Source organism: Aquila chrysaetos, chromosome 25, assembly GCF_900496995.4.
Source record: "Aquila chrysaetos chrysaetos chromosome 25, bAquChr1.4, whole genome shotgun sequence".
Taxonomy (NCBI): Eukaryota; Metazoa; Chordata; class Aves; order Accipitriformes; family Accipitridae; genus Aquila; species Aquila chrysaetos.
The window spans coordinates 17,010,201-17,031,034 of record NC_044028.1 but is presented as its reverse complement, the minus strand read 5'-3'; the positions used below and the strand labels follow the sequence as shown (position 1 = coordinate 17,031,034).

Here is a 20,834-nt window from a genome sequence, read left to right as displayed (position 1 = left end):
CACAACGCTCTGTGTGTCATGGGCCTGCCTTCAGGATTAGCTGGTCTCCATGACCAAAGGGAAGCCTTTCTCTCTGCAAGCCAGGAAGCTTCCTCCTGGAGTTGTTGGGCTCCATTTAAAAGCTGGTGGCTTTATCAGTATGTGCTGCCTGTCCTAACCCGTCTCAAAGGAGTGTTCAGCAGACTTTCCCAGGTAATCGTGCTGGGAGATATGCTCAGCTATACCGTTTCCCAGCCAAGATCTTGGGAACACATAGCTCCCAACTGCTGCCTGCCTCTTGGCCTGAACTGTTGAACTTGGAGTTTCACAGGGAGCTGAATCATCACCACTGTGGGACTGCAGTCGACCAGTAAAGTCTGGAGAAGGCGAATGTGTGGCTGTTGGTGATGGTAGCAGCCCCGTGCCCACGGGAAGGTACCCAGCACTTTCTGGTGCTAGTGCAGATATCTGTAGAAGTCTCTTGGATGAAATGGGAATTAGTTTAAATCTAGAGGGGACTGCTGCTCTCACCTTCTGAATACCTTTTGCCTCGTTACTTTGTGGTGAGCCTAAAGACTCTTTAAAGTGCATTAGTTCTCAGAGGACCAGCTGGTGCATTATCCCAAGGGTAACAGAGACCAGATCTGCCTATGTCCAGACTCTTTTTAGTAGCATGGAATTAGTGGTGACCTGCCTCTGAACAGGTCAAGACCCTGATATCCTCAGTTTTATTTATTTTTCTGGTTGTGTCCATTTTCTTTGGTTTTGGAAATTGGCAAACTGTTCCGCTGTGCTTCTGTTTCCTGGGGCAGTGTCCCCAAATGAGCTTTAGCACAGCGTCTTCCCTGAGGATCCTCTCTCATCTGTGGTTAGTGGTGGGTGTGCTCCTCGGGAGTTGATCTGTGATCTGGCTGGCTTGGAGAGAGTAGCATTTCTCAGTTTGTCCTTTTCTTTGGCTTCAACTTCCCAGCAGCTGGGTAGAAAGCAGGGAAGACCCTGGTTGCGGAAACCATTGTAACAGCTTGAGTGCTCACCCGTGAGGACAAGCCTTGTGTTGCTCAGTGTTGCTGAGGCACAGCAGTACCTGCCAGCTTCAAAAATGTCCTACAAACAAAGAGAAATTTGCTGTCAGAATCCATGATGCTAACTGGGTTTTAAGACTAGCCAGCTGGAGAGGCAGCTCTGTGCCTGTGGTAGAGGTGATTGCCATGTGCAGCAAGGAAGGGTTCAGCCATCTCAGCCAAAAGGTGAAGGGTGACCAGGATGGGCCCTGTCTAAATGGCATGAGAATCTCTGCCTTAGCATATAGGAGGCACAAACATGGAGGTGTGCAAGCTGTACGTCGACTACTTGCTAGTGATTGCCCATAAGCATGTACTTTCCCCCCAGATAAATGAGAGGGTACTCTACGTTGCATTTCCATTGCAAGCCTGGCAGTACTCTTCAGCAGCTCCTAGAGAATAGTTGAAGGACTCCCAGCTCATAGCCTGCCACCTTCTGCAGTAACTGGTTCATGTGTTTGTACCGTTAGATGTCTTTGGTTTAGGAGACAGGTATGGTTTTTGGAGCAGGCTGCAGAGATGTTCATATTCTCTTTTTGTGTGTGCACTACGAATGTGTCCTTTCCTTTTCTGGCAAAAGCCTTGATGTGCACACTATTAGCCTGTTCCTGGGAGGGCCCCCGGGACTCTTCCAGCTGTAGGTATCCTGCTGACTAGCAGGAAGGATTGTGTAGTTAAAACATGACAGCAGCGGTTGTTTCCTCAGGGGAAGAAGTCAAACCAGCCCTGTAGCTGGAAGCACTTAAAACAGCCAGCTCTAAAGACATGAGCAATCCAGGCGGATCAGGAGCTGATGATAAATATGACATGAGAGGTTTGAGTTTTGCAGCCCATTCTTATGAAAAAGATCTTCCTCTTTGGACAGAAAAGGTTCTCTTCCGTATCCTAGGAATGTTGCCAAGCTGTTTTCTCATTATAAAGAGAAAACAGGACGAAAATAGGTCAGTCTAGCTCTGCAATCCTTGCCCTTTTTCAGGGCTGTCCTGTTTGTGTTGCTGATGCACAAATGGGTGTACTGGATTTTTTTTTTTTTTTTTAAATCTCATTTCCTTGTTTGTTTTGCAATGCCTGCTACACTCATCGCAGACATCCTACCGCAGTCTTTTAAGCTGATGGTGGACGTGACACTGCAATGATTATACATTCTGTCTGCATGTGGAAGTTTGAATAGTTGGTTCACAAAATGAAATCCAACTGAAATGGGTAGCTCAGTGCATGGCTGTCTTCACTAAAGCTTGCGTAGGAGAGACAGAGGCACTCAGATATTCCTTTGGTTATTTAATAGCCTCTGTCTATTCAGGGCCTTTGAAAGGTGCTCTTGCTGCTTTTGGCTGTGGACTGTGGTGATTAATATGAATTCTTTGTGCAGAGAGATTTCTTCTGTGTGAAGAAATTGGAGGCGAGTGCTGTTTTTTGCTAGGCGCAAGCCTTTAGAGCCGAAGCCTGCTTTGATCCAGGCAGACACCAGTCCCCAAGGGAACGCTGTAGTGTGCAAAGTTCACAGGCTGGAGAGCTAAGTTCTATAGATTTCACCGAGCAGACAAACCCTCTGTCTTTAATAAGAGTTCTGGCCTTTGTGCCTCTCTGTGTAGCTGTTGTGTAAGCCGCCAGCTTTGAAGCCTGGTTGGAGTCGTGAGCGCAGTGCTCTCACCAGTAAGTTCAGCAGCTGAAGGCAGACCTCTGCAGGTGCTGGGGTAGGATATGGGCAGCAGGGTTTCAGCTGCATGATAAGGTGTTTGTTTTCTCCTGGCCTGGAGTGGAAACTCAGTCCCGGGAGGAAGCAGGAGGGGAGAAGACTGACAGGGACTGCAGTGCACCAACTTAGCATGCGGTTAACCCTCCAAACTCTGTGTGGGAGCCTCTCTGGGCTGGATCTCGCCTAACTCTGACTGAGACCCAGGGCTATGGCCTTCTCATATTTTGGTAGTGTTTCTTTTATCAATAAAAATCACTGTGAGTTGAGACACTTGTTCAGCTTCCCTCTTCCCCCAACAGCTGACCTGTGAGATCCTGGCCCAAAATTAAAGGGGAGAGTGCGGGTGGGAGGGAGTGGGGGGCTAGCATGCTTGCTCCACATAACTCCTGGCCCCTTTGAACACCAGCAGAACATGACTGGCTCCCTCCTCGTCACCTGTAAGAGGACATGGAGCCTGCCAGGCAGTCACAGCCTGCAGCAGTGGAAGAATTGGTTCCTGAGTACCCTCTAAAGCTCTTGTGTCACTCTGCCTTCGCTAACTATGCCTTGTCCTTGGTTCATTGCAAATTGCCATGCAACGTGCGTAGCTGTTACTAAAGAAAGAGGACTCTTATTTTGTCCACAGGGTCCTCAAAGCGCAGACTGTCTCTCAGCTGTTACTAGTCAAAAATGCTACCTTAGGGCAGCATTGCTGTGTGCATCCTGCTTTTCCCTGAGGAATAGGGTCTGGGCAGTGCTCTGTGTAACTCTGAGGCAAGCTGGCTAGGATCCTCACTTGGTGCTTCTTGGTCAGGGGTCCCAGCGTGCTTGTGGTAAGAGGAACTGTCTTTTGACTGTCCAAGGCAGCCCCAGTGCCAGGTGAAGCTGAGTGTGAGGAACACAGCAGTGAAGAAGTCTGCAGGAGTTAGGACTGGCGCCCTGCTGAGAACTTCCCCAGGCGCTGATCAGGGATGAGCGAGAGGGAGGAAACACCCCCACACATTCGTGTTGCATCTCCAGTGAGCATGTAGCAACAGAAGTTTAACTCTGCTTAGCCAGAGGTTCCCGAACACTAGTATGCCACTGGTAGCTTGAGAGCTACTTAAGGTGTACAGGTGCCTGGCAGCAAGTCTGGACTGCATACAGGGAGAAGCCTGCATGAGCCACAGGCTTGGGTTTCTCTGTGAAGTCAGTGAGTGCTTCTCAGCTGATGGTGGAGGAGTGAGACTGGGGAATAATTTTAGTTTGTTTCCTGTTCTCTCAAAAATTACTGTGATGTAGTCATAGGGCTTCTCATCTGCCGGTTCTCTGATACACAGCTGGTTTTGGGGGGTGGAAGGGTTTGATGTGGGCGAGGAAGGAGTCAGTGGAGAGGGTAAGCTTTGCTTTGTGGGAGTAAAGGTGTGTCAAAGAGCTTATAGGAGGAAGTGGGCTGCATGAATCCTGAGAACAGAGCTGGGGACTGCTGCTGCAGTCAGCAGTGTGGTATCTTGTGTTGCTGGTGATTCTCATGCTGTCAGGGGTACCTGAGCAAACAAACAGGTTTAAAAAAAAGTGACCAGGGATTTCTGTTTGGTCATGACCAAATAGGACAGACCCCGCTCCTCCATTATCCTGAGGTGCCAGTGATCGCAAGGTGGTTTTGTTAGACCTCCCATCTGGATGGAGACCTGGCCCAATACAGTCTGAGAAATAGCAGCCCAAACATTCAGATTTCAGCCTTTATGCAGGGAGAGGCAGCATGTTGCTTCTCTGCTATCCTTTATTCTTAATACACGCTCTTTTTCTGTAACACATCTCCACAGCTCTACAGAGCTTCTCCACTATTGTTCGCTGTAAGCTCACAGCAGCATAGGCAGGGAATAGAAGACTTACGAATACAGCAGATGCTAACCAAAAGGGCTGGGGATGGGTAGACACCACTTAGACACTAATATACAGGATACTTGCTTTGTAACAGCTTGCCAAGTTGTCCTCCTGTGCAGCACAAGAAGTGTGTACTTGTGCGGTGGATCCTGTGCATCACCTTAGAAAGGTGGTCGATCTCTGTGACAATGTGGGGTCACCAGCACTTCCAGGGAATTCTCCAGGCTCTTGGCCTGCTTGTGCTTGGCAGCCTCAGCCCTGGCTGCTGACTGGAGGTCTCCAGCATTGTCTGGGTGTTCAGATTCAAGTCTGACATGCATTTTGGCAATGGGGGCTAGGCAGTCACACAGTCTGAGCCATGAAGCTCACTTGGGGAAGCCTCCTTGATAATTTTTGTCATACTCTTCAGCTTTGAAAATCTATGTACCTGGTTTATTTCTTTTCTCAGGGGCAGTGAGAGCAGCAAGTCTATGCGAGTATTGTTCTACCCTATCCTTCTTGGAACAGTGTTACTTGTTTTGCTGTTGTAGACTGGTTTGGGCTTCTGGTGCCGTAAGTGCAGGTCGTCCAGACTTCTGGCACTCATCATCAGCATGTTTACACCCCTTTCCCAGCACTGCTGTGGTGCATGTCATCCAGGCAGTCTCTGACCTCCACTCTCTCCTCTGCAGTTTATTTCTAGTAGGTTCCTGACTTGCTGTCACCTTAGATAAGTCACTCTTCCATCCTCTGCTTTCCCAGCTGTAGAGGGAGAATTGTGCCCCTCTGCAGAGCTGGGAAGCTTTGAGAACACCACAAAAGGAGCTAGATACAGGCTTGCTCTATTCATTGTGCTTGACAACTCAGTAAATAAAACTTCACTCAACTGCTCGCTCTGTAATTCACACATAAAAGACCTGTCATTCTGATCTCTCCCACACCACGCTTTAAATGCAAAGTATGGAGTGAGACCTTCTAGTAAAGCAGCACAATTTCAGTGCAGTACAGAATGGTCTTTGAGGGTAAGGTATTGTCATAAATAACGTAATGCACCTGCCTTGGCAGGAAGAGCGGAGTGCACGTGGTGAACTTGGCCTTCGTCACAGCCTTCCAGAATTTAACGTGGATCTTGTGATGCTTGATGAGCCTTCTCGATCCTCAGAGTATGCAGGAACTACACTAGTTTTCCAGAGAAAGGCAGCAGTTCATACCAGTGGGGAGCCTGGTTTTTCCTCCTTGCATTTGAGAGAAATTAATAAATATTTATCATCTTCTGGTATCCAGGTTCTTATAGCTTCAGCTGCAAAATGCATCCTAATCATTGTTCTTTAAGGCTCTGTGTTACAGCGCTGGCTGGCCTGAGGCCTGGAGGGCAGCCCGCTGTCTCTGTAGGCTCTTGCACTTTGGCAGCAGGTAGCTGCCAAAGCTATAGCTCTTGAGTGTAAAGTTTCCACAGCATCGCTTAAAGCTGAGTTTTAAGGTTCAGGCATGTTGTCTCTAATCACATCTGCCATCCTGCAGCCCAGTGTTCCCATCTCTGGTGTGATGCTCAGTTCTGCAGTTCTTGGTTGACTCTGCCCCATGGGCTTTTCCCACAGTTTTTGCTTCACCCCCTCTGGAAATGAGCTGCCCAGCCCTCTTGCTCCTGGCTTACAGAAACCAGAAGGCATTACCTCAGATGTAGAAAAGCTTTGTATTGCCATCCCCTTCTGGCATGCTGTGCTCCTCCACAAAGTGTAGTTAGGCCAAAGGAACTTGGAGCTTTCCAACCTTTGCTTACGTACTTGGTGATTTGTAAGCTGTGCCTGTGTTTCAGAACAGCTGAATGTCATCAAAAGTACGGAATCCTGTTTATCAAGCAAGGATTCTCTTTTCTTTGCCTCTGTGCACACTCTATTAACTGCTCTGGTTGACCGGGCTCTGTACTGAATCGGCCCCATCAAATGCCTTGATCTCCTGTGTGATATCCCAAGTTGAATTAAGGAAAAACTCAGCCTAGAGTTCCTGGTACTAATGTGACACCTGTCCCTGGAGCCTGTCCCCAGGCTGTCTGGTTGGTCAAGAACAGTGGCAATCAAGTTTGAACAGTCAACAAGGCTTTGAGCTTGTAGCTGTTCAGTGTGCAGTGGCAGGAGGCCAGTGCTCTTGCAATCTCACTGTGTGAAGCTCTGCTTAAGAAGTGATGGTTAGTGTGCAGAAGAGATAACATCCCATTACTGTGACCAGCTGTTAAAGTCTTTCTTGTAGAGCTGGAGCTAGACCTGTCTCGTCACTGTGCCAGGGGAGGTGGTTGTTTCTGCACTGTAAGCCTCTTGGGCAAGGGATCTCTCACTTTCTCTCCAGTTTGTCAACATGCTCTGAACACATGGTTGGTAGCTCGACAACAAAGGCTTTGGTGGTAAAACCAGCTTCAGATGTTCCCACCCTGCTTTGCAGTTTGCTGCCTGCTCTCCTGTGCCAGAATTGGCATAGCGAGAAGCCGTGCACCTCCATGTCAGAAATCACCCTCCAGAAAGGGGTGAAAACTTCTTGATCCTGTTTTGCCGCTGAAGCCCACTGTGAATCACACCGTCTGTAGTGATGGTCAGTGGGCAGTGACACATCTCTCTTGGGGCAGACAGCACTGGGTGGGCTCTGGCTGCAGAAGATGGCAGATTGTAGCTATGGTCCCATTCCAGAGATGTTCATCCCAGCCCGGCAGTGCTGGTGTTTCAGTGCCGGGCTTTGAGACAGTGGAAGAATTGTGACTCTTCTCTAAGTGGCTGGCATGGAGGACTGGTTGGTGTGTCTCTAGAGGTGTTGGTAGCCCTGCAACACCTCTGGGGAAGCACATGAGGAATAGAGGAATGGTGCCTCTAGCCAGGAATGGCTCTTGCTTACTAGGATGACGGAGAGCCAAGCAGCGTTTCTCCCTGCAGAGCTGTCCCACAGAGGCACGGGAGAACTTTCAGCACCGTGTTGGGTTGTGTGTTGCCACTGTTAGATCACTGCTCGTTCTTCCTGGGTTTTCTGCAGAAAATAAGACTGTGTGCTGGGCTGAAAGCCAGCGTTGCCTGGGCCCTGGATTTAGTGAGCTAGCCTTTGCCAGGCTGACGCACCGCACTGTACTCCTCTGACACCCAGTGTTTCCAGGCAGGTCAGTATGGATCCACAGACCTTGCCTGTCTGCGCTGCTTTCCCTTCCCTGTGCTCACCTTCTTGCTTTGACCTTTCCCTTCCCTTTCTGTATCCCCACTGAATGGCTGCCAGCCCCTGCCAGCTCTGCGTCTTAGAGCTGCCACTTGTGATTCCTGAAAGGCGGACAGGCGTGAATGAATGAGAGCCTAGCAGAGAGCAATCATTTGTTACAGCAAGTTTTCTTTTTCCCCCCTTTCTTCAGATACAGCACAAAGAATCCCTCTCTGCAGTCGGAGACGGTTCATTACAAGAGAGGGGTAAGCCAGCAATTCTCCCTGCCTTCCTTCAAGATTGATTTCTCAGACTGGAAGGATGATGAGGTAAGTCTCTTCTCAGTGTTCCCTTCTTTCCACAACCCTGTTGTCCCAGAAGCACTGGACTCCATTTAGTGCCATGAAGTTACGGCTGGAAGACACCCTTTCCCAACTGCCATGGCATGTTTTGTGGGTATGAGGCAAATGGGGCCCTGGGAGGAGCAGGTATGAACACTGTATGGGAACTTGGCAGGTAGATCAGGCAAACAGGGAAGAAACCCAAAGAAGCAATTTTTGATATCGCTGATCAGCTGGCATCCCAACATCTGGTGTAGGAGGGAAACTGCAGAGACTGGCACTGGAGCTCTTCCTGGAGGAGCCCGCCACTCCTCAGCCTTCCTCTCCCTACCAGCCAAAGAGCTTGTGGGAACAAATGTCTGTCTTGATCTCTCTGTTTTGGTGGTCTTTGGTTGGTTTTTTTTGTTTTTTTGGCTGGTTCTCTAGAACAGTGGTCTCCAAAGTGGGGTGCATGCAAGACAATTCGTTGGGGTGCAGGAAGAACTTCAGTAGTACATGTGTATATCTTATAAATAATAAATATACATATATTGGCAGTACGTGCTCAAAATTTTTCAATGATGGGATGAATCCTGAAAATAGTTTGGAGACCTCTGCTCTAGAAGATTCCTGTTCTGTTCAAGGGCCAGATCCTGCATTATTAACTGTAGCAGCACAGTGTTGTGGGGGGATACTCTCCCTTTTAGGGCAGATTCACACTGATGCATTAATGCTGAATAAGGGAATGCTTTCCTCCTTTTATTTTAACCCATAACTGCAAACAGACGAGGGCTTGGTTTTAATTAAGCTCTGTGGCTTTTACTACATAGCAAGATCTGTGGAGTCCTATTAATTTTGGTATCTTTGCAAAATTCCAACCCAGGCAGTAACTCTCTGCTTCTTGAGCCTCTGAGCTTTGGCCCAAGGGCTTCCTCTGCACATGACACAGGGCAGGAAGGCCTTGGTCTTTCCCCTGCTCTGTGCAGAATTGCCAGAAGAGATTTCTGATGCAGAGGAGTCAGTCTGTAGCTACTGCTAATATATTTGTTCCTGTGGACCCCTCTCCCAGGTCAACACTGATAAAGTGTTCATTTCCTGACCTAAGCCTATATAAGAGTATTGTGTATGTGAACCCTGATAGGTAGCTCTACCTATGTAAAAAAAAAAAAAAAAACCCTAAAAAAAAAAGAAAGAAAGAAAAGAAAAAAGAAACGAAAAAAAGAAAGAAAAAAGTAATCTTTCATGTATTTTGAAAAGATTGAATAGCTATTGTCTTGAAGTTACAGTTGTAACTATAATCAGTCCTGTGCCTTAACAAATGCCATGGTGGTTACCAAGAGCCTGCAGAGTCTGGTCTCCTGATGTCTTGGCTTCTCTGCCAATATATGATTTCACAAGTTCAGCCTACAAAAGCCTGGAAGAGCTGCTTTTCAATCCCTTCTGTCGTCTGAGAGATCTGGAAAGTAGGAGCTCAGATCCCTTTCTTCTTAAAGAATTGAGAAGCTTAATTTTCACTTTTGTTCCTGCCAGCAAGGTTTTAACTTGAGTACTAAAGTCATGTCCCTTTGATAGCTTAAAGGGAAAGATGCTGCGGAAAAGTAAGCTTCTAGCTCCCTTTGCTTGCATCCTCTGTCTCCTCTTTTTTCATTGGTGTTACTGGGAGCTCTGATTGTGGAGAAAAATGGAACAAACATTGTGATTCAGAAGAGTTTCTTCTCCCATTTCGGCTCTGTGTACATATCAGTCCTTGTCCTCTCAAGTCCAGTAACATGCATACAGCTAAATCTTCTCAACTGGCCACTGAAATGCAGTACTTTTATCTGAGACAGCTGGCAGAGTGTTATCACTCAGCTGTGTACAATTGCATGCTTCAGATTGCTTTCCAGCTTTGTTATTGGTGTTGTCCAAAAACCCCAGATTTACTTCATATTTTTGCTCAGTGTAATACTCACATATGATGTAGTTCTTGGCTGGCCAACAGAAGGGAAAATAATGTTATGTTGGGTTGTTATGTGGAAAGCTTTATAAAAGTTTACTTTGTCTTCGTAATATACTGGTTTGCTTGCAAGTTATAGTGTATGGCTTGTGTTGAGACAGTTGTTTTCAGGTCCCTAAAAATGAATGTGAAATGAACCCTTAAAGAGGCCTTTTGTTTCAGAATGCAAAAGTTTATATCGTAAAGCAACCACAATTCTATGATGTGACTTTCCCTTCAAATGGACAAATAGTAACTGCTGTCGTACCGTAATAAATCAGAGCAGGAAGCAAAGCAAAACCATAAGCTTCTTTCAGCAATTTTAATCAATTGTCCTCGATGAATTTTCCCTCTGTGGCATGCCATAATGGTTCAAAAATGCAGGCTGGAAAATAGTGGCTCAATGAGTCTCTTCTATAACAAATACTGAGAGGTTAAATGAGATTTTTGTGTTCGCTCTGTTACTCTGCTGTTTTGGAAAGAGAATAGATTCTGGTAGTTTAAAGGAGGAATAAAATGTAAAACCATCATACAGAGGATGAAAGTCAGTATCCCTCAGGTTTGAAGACTAGTTAGGTCAAATCATAAGGTCTTCCAGCACATGCTTTCTGTTTGGTATCAGGTATGCATATTTGAACGGGGGGTGGGGGTGTGTGTGTGTGCAAAGCTTTGTTACGCAGCTAAGGGTTGCTTCTAGAAAGCACTGCAGAAGCTGAGTGGCCCCAAGGGTATGAAGCCTGCATGAGGAGCATGCAGCTATGGACAGAAGAGCAGGAGACTTGCAATTCCCTCTTCCCCCCACACCTGCCATGAAAGGTTGGTGAGCTCTTGCAGTCCAAAGCAGGTGCCTGCAGCCCTTGGCAGAGGCACAGCTGTGTGGCTAATGGGCTACAGCACACTTGGCTGGTGGCTGACCGGGTATATCGTCTCCCAGCGTACAGGTATCTTTCATTTCAGGATGAACATTTAGGTTGTAATTCATTTGAAGAGGAGCTATTTTCAACTATGTTAAGGCTCACGGTGAGGGTCACCTTCCCTCCAGTCTGGGTGTTTGGGGTTGCTGTTTGTGCCAATGCCAATGGCTATCTTGATAGTTTATCTTTTGAGGGACTGGCTGGAGAAAATCACACTGCAGATGATGTTGGGGCTGTGGGAAAGTGAGGGAAGCCCTGAAGCACTACGTGAATGGTGCTATGGTGCATTGAATTGGGTCTCAGTTTTCACTGGAAAACTGAAAACAGACTACCTGGAGCACTATGGTGAAATGACATCTTTTTCTTTCTTGGCAAGAGATGAGACAAAAAAACCTGTCAGTAATTAACAAAAACACCAGAAATCCGGTTTCTGAGCCACTTCTGTTCCTGGCATAGGACAGTGTTTGTAAGGTTGCATTTTTCTTGTGTTTGTAAGATGACATGGAGCTTTTGAAGTGCTTTAATGAAGTGCAGGGCAAAGCAAGAAATTGAGTCTGTTTTCCTTGCACTCAAGTGAGATCTTAAATTTTCAATCTCACCGATTAGAAGGTCAAGGACCTGAATTTAATAATATGCCAAGAGATGGAAATCAGTCTGGTGTTTCCTTAAAGTGTTTTGTGAGCTTGAAGTTTTACACATTTTTCTCTATGTCTTCAAGAACTTCATATAAGAGTCAGGGTTTCTTTTGTGGTGTAGGGAGCATAATGCGTACTGCTGTGGTATAATCCTGCCATATGCAAGCAAAACTGTGGCACTAGATATATTTGGAGAAATTTGTCCTACTACAAATCACTCAGGAGACTTTTGGGATATACGAATTATTGAGATTTAAATACCATATAAAATTCAAATGGAGAGCCTTTGCTTTGCTAGGCACAGCTGGTGTTTAGTGCCATGTCAATGTATACATGTTGTAGTTATTCTGGTTGAGTCCCTTTGAAAGTTGGTGCCTGAATTTTAAATCCTCCTGCTCTGTCATGTCCTTTTGAGACCAGGGACTGGGGGCCCATCAGAAGGGGCCTTCGTTCCTCTGATGTTAACACTATCTCGAGTGTTGCCTTCAGGCAAGCCTGGTGTCAGTTGTCTAACCTTATCTCATTTCTTTCCCTCAGCTGAACTTTGACTTGGATCGTGGCGTGTTCCCTGTGGTCATCCGAGCGGTAGTGGATGAAGGGGATGGTAAGCATGGTGGTGTGCTCCCTTGGTCGTCTTCTAGCGCTCTTTGAGATTATGTGACTCCTAAAGGGCAGGCCTCCTTCTGCAAGGATGAAAACATTTTACTTGTAGCAAAGGCTTGGGGAGCCTTTCCAGAATAAAAATATTTCAGGAGTTCACCTTAACTTCCCTGTGTTAAAAGGGCCCAGCTAACCACGGGTTCTTATATAAAAACACGCTTTTAAAAATAGCCTCCTTTTTTTACAGGAAAAATGGCCAGTTATTTAGTGTTGGAATAGCGTTTAGGAGAGCTCCTGGCTCTGCCACCAATGCCAGGCACAAATTGGAGAAATTACTTCCTTTCTCTTTGGGTTTTGCATTTGCAGTTTGTAAGGCAAGGAAGGAGTGGGTCTTTTCCCCCTCTTTGAGGGGTAAGTTCTCTTCATAAAAGCTATAGCTAACTGTAGGGTGGGCCTTCCCCTAGGAATGGTCAGAGAAAAAGAAAAGGCTTTAAAATGCTCAGGCCACTGTTCAACCAAATACAGCTTCATTCAGCAGTTTAAAATTCTCCTGCTTTTTCTGAAGGGTGCTGAATGGTTACAATAAAAGCGCATAACCTTTGATGAGAAATAATGTTGTTGATTATTTTTAAAGCACTTTGCCATTTTGGAGAAGGAAGTCCAGTAAATGTTTAGATTGTTACTCACCTTGCACGGTATTTTCCTTAGGGGGTGTGTGCTTTTGAGCTCCATGTGTTTGCACTCATTCTGAGTGTCAGCAATGAAAAGGCCATGCTTTCTCTAAAATTGGGAGCTGTGGTGGTCAGCAGGACCAGCATTTCACTTCTGCATTTTGTAACATTTTGTACAAAATTTAAGAATAATTAGAAAGGAAAAAATCCATTGTTGATTGCATTGTTTAATGTAGTCACTTGCTCAGTTTCTTATGTTGTAGATGTGAAAGTGCCCAGAAACTCACTGCATTATTTTATAGTCCTCCAAGCAGAGTTAAATAGAACTGGATGAACCAATTTAAAGTGTGACTAACAAAGCACAGTGCAACATAAGGGAAATTACTTCTAAAGTGCATCTATTTTTAGTGATTTCAGGCACTGTTAGCAAAATTGACATACATGTATATTTCTTGACCATAAATATAAAACACCTTCCTCTGTTTATGGAGATTTTGGCAAGGTATTTGTACTTTCTAATGTTGGGCATGCCTAGAAGGACCAAAAATAGAACAGGAGGCAGCATGGGAAGCATACATTTATGCACATACCATGCCCAGTCTTAGCCAATAGTGTACTGTCATGTATTTTAATAACCTGGAAAGGCAATTGCTTTTAAATCCTCTCCTGGAAAGAATATCAGCACAAAAATATGTGACACTTAGGCGAGATTTGAGGAAATTGTTGTGTATTTTGGTTCTTTTTTAACTGATGGGACTGGAAGGAGCTGGCCTTGTGTGTTTGGAGCACCTGGAAAATTACAGCTGGCCTGTAACTGCTTGTGTTAAATAAAATTGAATGGCAAATTAAAATAGCAGTCAGCGAGATGTTGGTTTGGACTGAATTCTGCCAGGAGATGTTTGCATGCCTTGAAGAATGTGAGCTTGCAATGTTAGCCCTCTCCCATTCCTGCTAACGGGATTGCGCTCAGGGAAAGGTATAGAAACCCTTCTGGGAGGCAAGGTGCTGCACAGAATGGGTAGCACAGCTCCAGCCACACGCGCTGCTTGAATGCCAGAGGATATGAAGGGAAGCAATGCCTGTTATCTCTTACTTGGCTATTCAAACTGCGAGGAGGGACCTGAATTTAATTTACCGAGTGAGCTAGAACAGCCTTACTCTTGGCTGACAGTGTGGGGAGCAAGCAGATGAATTCCCAGTTTTAGCCCTTTTTTCTGCATGCCATTATGGTCCTAATTGCACCCAAATTGCCATGACCAGTCTCAGTTACCCAGCAGATCTGCAGGCATGGACTCTCTTCTCCCACATACTGCTGTTTCCAAATGTGATCATTGTGCCATAGTCCGGTGAATGGTTCCTCTTGTTGTCTCTGCTGTTCTAGGGGCCCAAAGGAAGCTGTTGAGGTCCTCTCCCTTTTAGACAACACAGGAGTTGCTTCCTTCAGCTGTTAATTTTCTGGCATAGAGCTGATAGTAGTGTCTGCCAGCTCTTCCAGATGTGCTGAGCACAGCGTGGGTACTCGTCGGTCCAGGCAGGGTGAGGTGGTTACATGCTTTCCCTTCCATCAGTGACGACTCCACAACCTCTGTCTCCCATTTCCATATGATGAGTCTGAACACAATTAAGCAAAAGGGTCCAACCAGTTGGAGCTGAACAGAACCTTAGAGTCTTGAGCCAGAGAGACTGGGATTGTACCTTGGCTTCCTCTATTCTCTATTTGCTGAGGGAGCCATGAATGCAGTACAGAAACCTCTGACAGCCCCTTCTCAATGCTATTGGATTAAGAGGGAGGCCTCGAGTTTGGAAGAGGGAAGACGTGATGTTTGTCTTTGGGGAAAAAAATCAGAGAACTGGACAGAGATGTTTCAGTGTCCAAAATTGGTATGAGAAATAAATGTTTTATAAGCATGTCAGATTAGAGTGAAATAAAGTGATAAGTACCGGGGCTGGAAGTGCTGCCAATTGCTGTTAAACCAGATGGATTTATTAATCTCTGTGATAGATTCAGATAATTAAAAACAGGAATTTGAGGGGAGAGCAGAATCCCACTGAGCACTTTGTTTTACTTTCCCTTTCCAGCCGCTGAAAACAAAGTGGGATAGTTTGGAGCACCCACGATAACGAAGCCATGTATGTGTAGGGCCCACCACAGAGCACAGCAGGGTTATGTTCTTGCTCTGCAGGAGTGTGAGATAAACCAATCTGCCAACAAGATAAGAAAAGTTTTAAATTGCAAGAGGAGATGAAAATAGAACAGATGGCAGTTTAGAAATTGTGGCTGGACTAAAATTCAGCTCGGGGTAGTTTTATGCTTGTGCTGTTTTCAAGCTTTAACCATGACTGCTCTTTCTCTTTTTGCAGTGGTAGTTGAGGTGACGGGTCATGCCCATGTTCTTCTGGCTGCATTTGAAAAGGTAAATGAGTTCTTTTTTCCTTCTGTCCTTGTTGTTGTATATGTAAATGTTTACATGGGTCATTAGTTTGTATTTATATAACACTTAGCCCAACGGAGTCCTGGCCTGTGACTGGGGTTCCTGAGTGCTATTGTAGTACAAATAATTGCTTGCAGCATCTCCTGTGCAGCCTGTAATTATCATCTGTACCTGAGCTGGTCACTCAGCTAATTGTAGCTGGTGTTTCCTGTGTGTGGGGAGAGGGTGTGCTTCAGTGGCTGTGATGTCTGAGGGTGGAAGGTGTTGACCATGGCTGCTACTGTGCAGTTTTCCAGGGCCTCGTGATCTCTTTGCAGAACCGGATCTGCTGTGTCCAGACCCTTTTGCACCATTGTTTGGCCTTAGTTTACACTTAGGACCAAGCCCTTTTAAAGAATTAGGATACATCCTGCATAAAGACTTTGAGCTCCACTACTTTTTGGTGGCATGTTTGATGTAGCTGACTGCTGCCTACATGGTAAGGCTAAGCCAAGCTGTATGCACAAGCCTTGATAGCAAAATCTCTTCCCATGATAATTGGACCCTGAAAACAGTTGCAAGACCCATAACTGCACCATGTTGTGTCTGGCTGTGGTAATACTGCAGGTGCATATCCTGGGCAAGTGATACTTGTAGTGACATGCTAAGATGAGGCAAGAGATGCTGGAGCGGCGCTGGGCATGTAGAGAGGAGCATCATCAATGCTGTGCTGTTAGAAATTCCTCACTTCCAGGCTGACATGCGGCTGACTTCTGTTTCTCAATCTGCTCTGTTCCTGCTGTATCCCTGAGCAAGTTGCCAGGTTTATTCTGTTCTTCCTAGGTGGATAATGTGGATGGCTGAGTCAGAGCGCATGGGAAGCACAGTCAGTCCTAAGGAAGCCCTGTGGCTGGGAGATGCTCTAAGTGTTCTAGGTTGCTTTTTTATTGGACTTAGTATGTGAAGAAAATGAGTTTTCATGTGTTAGAAAGGCTGCTCTGAGCACTGGCTCTGTAGGTGGTTCTACTCCTGGCAATTAGAGATCTGTCAGAAATGACATGGGCAGCTGCAGCACCCCTGGTACTAGGGCAGGGATGTTATTCTTCTAGTTTCTTCCTCCAGCTGATCTGGAAAACCAAAACACACTGGAATATCCCTCAGTTATTGTTCAACAGCACCTTGGAGAGGACAATGTGGGCAGTGGGTCCTTGGGGAAGGCTCGAGTGTTTGGAGCCCATCTGTCATCTTGGTGGGAGAGTACTGTAGGCAGAGACCCCCTAGCCTTGCAAAATGATTGTTCAGCAATTTCTGAGGAGAGAAAAATAGATAAGACCACCACCTGCCTGCATGTTACAGCCTGATTTTGAAGTATTCTATGCATGTTTGCCTTCCTCATCTGTGAGACTCACCTGTGCTCCCCTTGCTATTGCCTTCATAGCTTTTTGGTTGTAGCTAGGTTCAGATTAGGCTTTGGATCTGATGATGTGAGTATGACTCTTACTTACAAAGGAGTGTGTTTAGTTGCTGTTTTCCAAGTACCCAAACATAGTGCTGTTGCAGTAAGCCCAGCCTCTGTGGTCAGGGAGTAGAGCTCTCGCTTGGACCTGGATTTGTCCCAGCTTCCCGTTCTAGCATCCTGTGGCCAGCACTTGGTAATAGCACCTTATAGAAAGCAGGAAAATACACACACATTGGGAATGTATTAGCATGAGGGTGGAAGCGAAGCTTTGGAAATTTCTGTCTCAGACTGGAAAGTGGCTTGAACTGCAAGGATTACAGGTAAATTCCACCTACTGTGCAGAACCTCTGAGCTCTCTGGATGCACAAAGGTGATGGCAAAAGCCCCTGTAATGTTCAGGGAGCTGAATGATGTATGCAGCAAAACTGGAAACCAACTAAAGCTGGTCAAGCCATTCCGTCAATGCTGGGTTATGTCCTGTGTCCAGGTCTGAGCTCAAGGATTGAAAGTGCTTCCCTTCTTTTTCTAGTCTGTCTGTGCTATGAGAGGGAGGTGCTGTCCGGTGGGGGCACTTCTTACTTCTCATCTTCCACTGAATGCTTAAAACAAGATAAAAATTTTTCTTTTAATAAAAAGTCACAGGGGAAAATGCTTGTTGAGTTCTTTCTCCTCCCTGTTTGATTAAAATATATTCCCCATCCGTAGAATAATGGCAGCTTTTGAAATGTAGGTCTGTAAATCCAGAAGAGGCCCTTGCTAATACCACTGCTGCTGTTCACCAGAGCATGTTCAGAGGACAGACAGACCAGCAGGCCTTGGTAACTTGCTATTTACATGTATCTTTAAGATCAGAATAGTAACTTTGATGCTATGCATAGTCTGGCCTTGCAGCTCTTCCACAGGCAGAAACTCAGCGCTTTGTTTGCCTGGAAAACAAGACTGTTTTGTCTTTTGGTGCAATGTGGTCCCTTCCTTCTGAAACTCCTTCAGCAAACAGATGTATGTCTGCAACTGTTCACAGTAGGAGGGCCTGCTGCAGTTTCCCCTAAGTCTCCTTTCCTGCTCTCTAGACTGTGGCAGGAGAGTTGGTTTCTTTCAGTTTAGTTGGCCCTTGTGGTTGATGGAGGAAATAGAAAGAGCACGCTATTCCTATCATTAGTTCTGACACCAGGTATATACAGAATTGTTCCAGCCATGCCTGCTGCTACTCAGCAAATGAAAGGCTCGAGGCAGTCACCACAGCTCTGAAGATGGCAATGTGGAGCATGTGTGACTTGTTTCTGACTCCATCCAGTGGACAAGCCTTGTTCTCAGCCTCATGCCAACCCCCTGCTCTCTCAGGGCTCTGGCCTCAAGAGTGGCTCTGTAACTGGGTGTTATTTAGGGTGTTAACAAGTCTTGCTGGACTGGCTGAAGAGTTTGCACACAGTTGGACTGCTTGCAACCTGAATCATAGAATCATAGAATCATTTAGGTTGGAAAAGACCTTCAAGATCATTAAGTCCAACCATCATCCATGCCCACTAAACCATGTTATGGAGTACTCCGTCTGTGCGCTTTTTGAATACCTCCAGGGATGGTGACTCAACTACTTCCCTGGGCAGCCTATTCCAATGTCTGAAAGCATTCAATGTGCCAGGGGATTTTTGTGTTTGCTCTGACCCACTTCAGCCAGGTTTAACTTGAGCCAAGTCCATCTAGCTCTGCACTGGAGCAGACAAGGAGCACTCCGATGCCCTGTTCCACTAACTCTGCTAGGAATGATTGCCATTCAGGCTGTCCTGGTTATACGTATGCCACTGTCCCCTTAGCTAGCAGACACCAACTCTGATCATGAGTCTGTTTTAATTGGTACACTTCAGCTATTTAATGCATTTCCTTTTTTTCCTGCTAGCACGTTGATGGCAGTTTTTCCGTGAAGCCGTTAAAACAGAAGCAGATCGTAAGTACCTGTTTCCTGTCTACTGCTTGATTAAAGATATTTGCTGGTGTGCCACAGGTGCCCAACTGTACCCAGTGGGAACCTTCAGCGTTAGCTCACCGAGAGCCTGAGACCTCACCTGGTTAGCTCAGATACCACAAGCAAAGGCAGTGAGCTGCTAGCAACCCTTAACTTTGGGTTGTTTGTTGCACAACCAGATGTGTGTTGGGGGAACAAATAAGGCAGCGTGGGACTGGCAGAGCAATGGTGCAGGTCTCTGTGCTCCTCTGGGAGGCAGGCACTATATATCGATCCAGTCCTCCCTATATGTTCCTGCCTTGCTGGCATTTGGCACTTGAATACAAAACTGGCAAAGCACAGTACTGATGCTTCCATGTCTGTATAGGTGCAAGTAAATTACGTTTGCATAAGTGAGCTTAAGTGCTGTATGTGTTAAGTAGTGTGAAGCACGTCTGTTCATTGACACGTGTTAAGTAGTGTGAAGCACGTCTGTTCATTGAGACTGCCTGATCTCCTTAGGTTCTGTGTTTTGTGGTGTGGAAGGATATCTTTACGGGCTCCCAGTGTCCTACCTGGAGGCTGAAAACTGTTAGTTTTCCACATGTGTGTGTGTGTGTGTGTGCGCGCGCGTGCGTTAAGATATTAGGGGACTGTCTTCTCCCTGCACAAGCTTCCTTGTTGTGCCTATGGTATCTCTGGAGCAGCCCCAGGGCCTGAGACCTTTTGGTTCATCTTGCCTGTCCCCTACAAGTAGCCTGGTACTTGAGCAGTCACAGACATGGTCTTGCTTTGAAGCTGTTGTTTATGTACCCGACTGCACACATTATGAGGGGAAGGCAAGAAGGGAGACTGGCAAACAGGGAAACATCAGGGATCTGTAGCCCTTTTTTAGCCCATTCTGGTGTGGTGTGATGCACAGAAGCTGTGTAGTGCATTACCAAGTTTGAAATTGCACCCAGTCTTGCATAGAGAGAAATACATAAGCAACTGCAAACTGCTAAGATTGCCAAGAATTTCAGCTTCTGAAAGGAAATCTGGTAGTGATCCTGCTGCAAGGATCAGTTTAAAATGCCTTGGAGAAAGAGATGAGATTTTGGTGGTCGATCCTTCACCTTTAGATGTGTGCTGTGTTTCTGCTTTAAGTGTGTTTGACTTCAGCTGCTTGTGATTGATGGCTAGTGTTTTCTGATCTGAATTAAAAAGGCTTTTACTACCAAGAAGGTAATTAAGTGCCTTGATTAGACACTTATTGCTCTAAGATGTTCCTTCCAGTCCCCAGGTGTGGTGGGTTGACCCTGGCTGGGTGCCAGGTGCCCACCAAAGCCGCTCTATCACTCCCCCTTCTTAGCTGGACAGGGGGGAGAAAATATAACAAAAGGCTCGTGGGTCAAGATAAGGACAGTTTAATAAAATGAAAGCAAAGGTCGCGCGCGAAAGCAAAGAAAAACAAATGATATTATTCTCTACTTCCCATCAGCAGGCGATGTCTGGCCACTTCCTGGGAAGCAGGGCTTCAGTACGCGTGGTGGTTGCTCGGGAAGACAAAAAATGCCTTCCCTTCCGCCTCCCTTTACTTAGCTTTTATATCTGGGCTGACGTCATATGGTATGGAATATCTGTTTGGTTAGTTTAGGTCAGCTGTCCTGGTTATGTCCCCTCCCAAGATCTTGCCCTGCCCCAGCCTGCCATTGAGGGAGGGGGCAAAAATGTTGGGGAGACAGCCTTGATGCTGTGCCAGTGCTGCTCAGCAGTAGCCAAAACACTGGTGTGTTATCAACACCTCTCTAGCTACTAATGCAGAGCACAGTTCTATGAGGGCTGCTATGGGGACTATTAACTCCATCTCAGCCAGACCCAATACAATCTCCACCCCTTATTCCATACCATTTGCGTCATGCTCAGGTCCCACATAATTTAATACAGATGTCTTCTAACCATGCCATTGTATTTAATTCTCATTACTGAAATCCCTTCTTACCAACACTTACAACTGTAACTACATACTTAAACCACTTTTATACCCAACATACAGATTTATACATTCTTATTAATTACTATCCCCTGTCCTTTAAGAGATAGATCTTCCACTCCTCCAGATGTTCACACACAGGTTATGACTTGGGCCCCATCCATCAAGATGAGTGGTCAGGGCAGGAGAAGCAGTATGTTCGATCGTTGG

The 20,834-nt window shown here is 46.1% G+C and overlaps 1 protein-coding gene across 9 annotated transcripts in view; it reads left to right on the top strand.

Moving 5' to 3' along the window:
* Window positions 1-20,834, top strand: part of MGRN1 (mahogunin ring finger 1) — a 63,866-nt gene that overhangs the window by 21,504 nt on the left and 21,528 nt on the right. For all 9 annotated transcript variants that reach the window (XR_005931445.1, XR_005931444.1, XM_041120249.1 and 6 more), the window contains exons 5-8: window positions 7,940-8,057; window positions 12,110-12,176; window positions 15,205-15,257; window positions 18,608-18,655. Coding sequence is in view for 7 of the 9 variants with exons in the window: in XM_041120249.1 (XP_040976183.1) it covers window positions 7,940-8,057; window positions 12,110-12,176; window positions 15,205-15,257; window positions 18,608-18,655 (286 nt within the window). In the remaining 2 variants the exon portion in view is untranslated. The remainder of the gene's footprint in view (window positions 1-7,939; window positions 8,058-12,109; window positions 12,177-15,204; window positions 15,258-18,607; window positions 18,656-20,834) is intronic.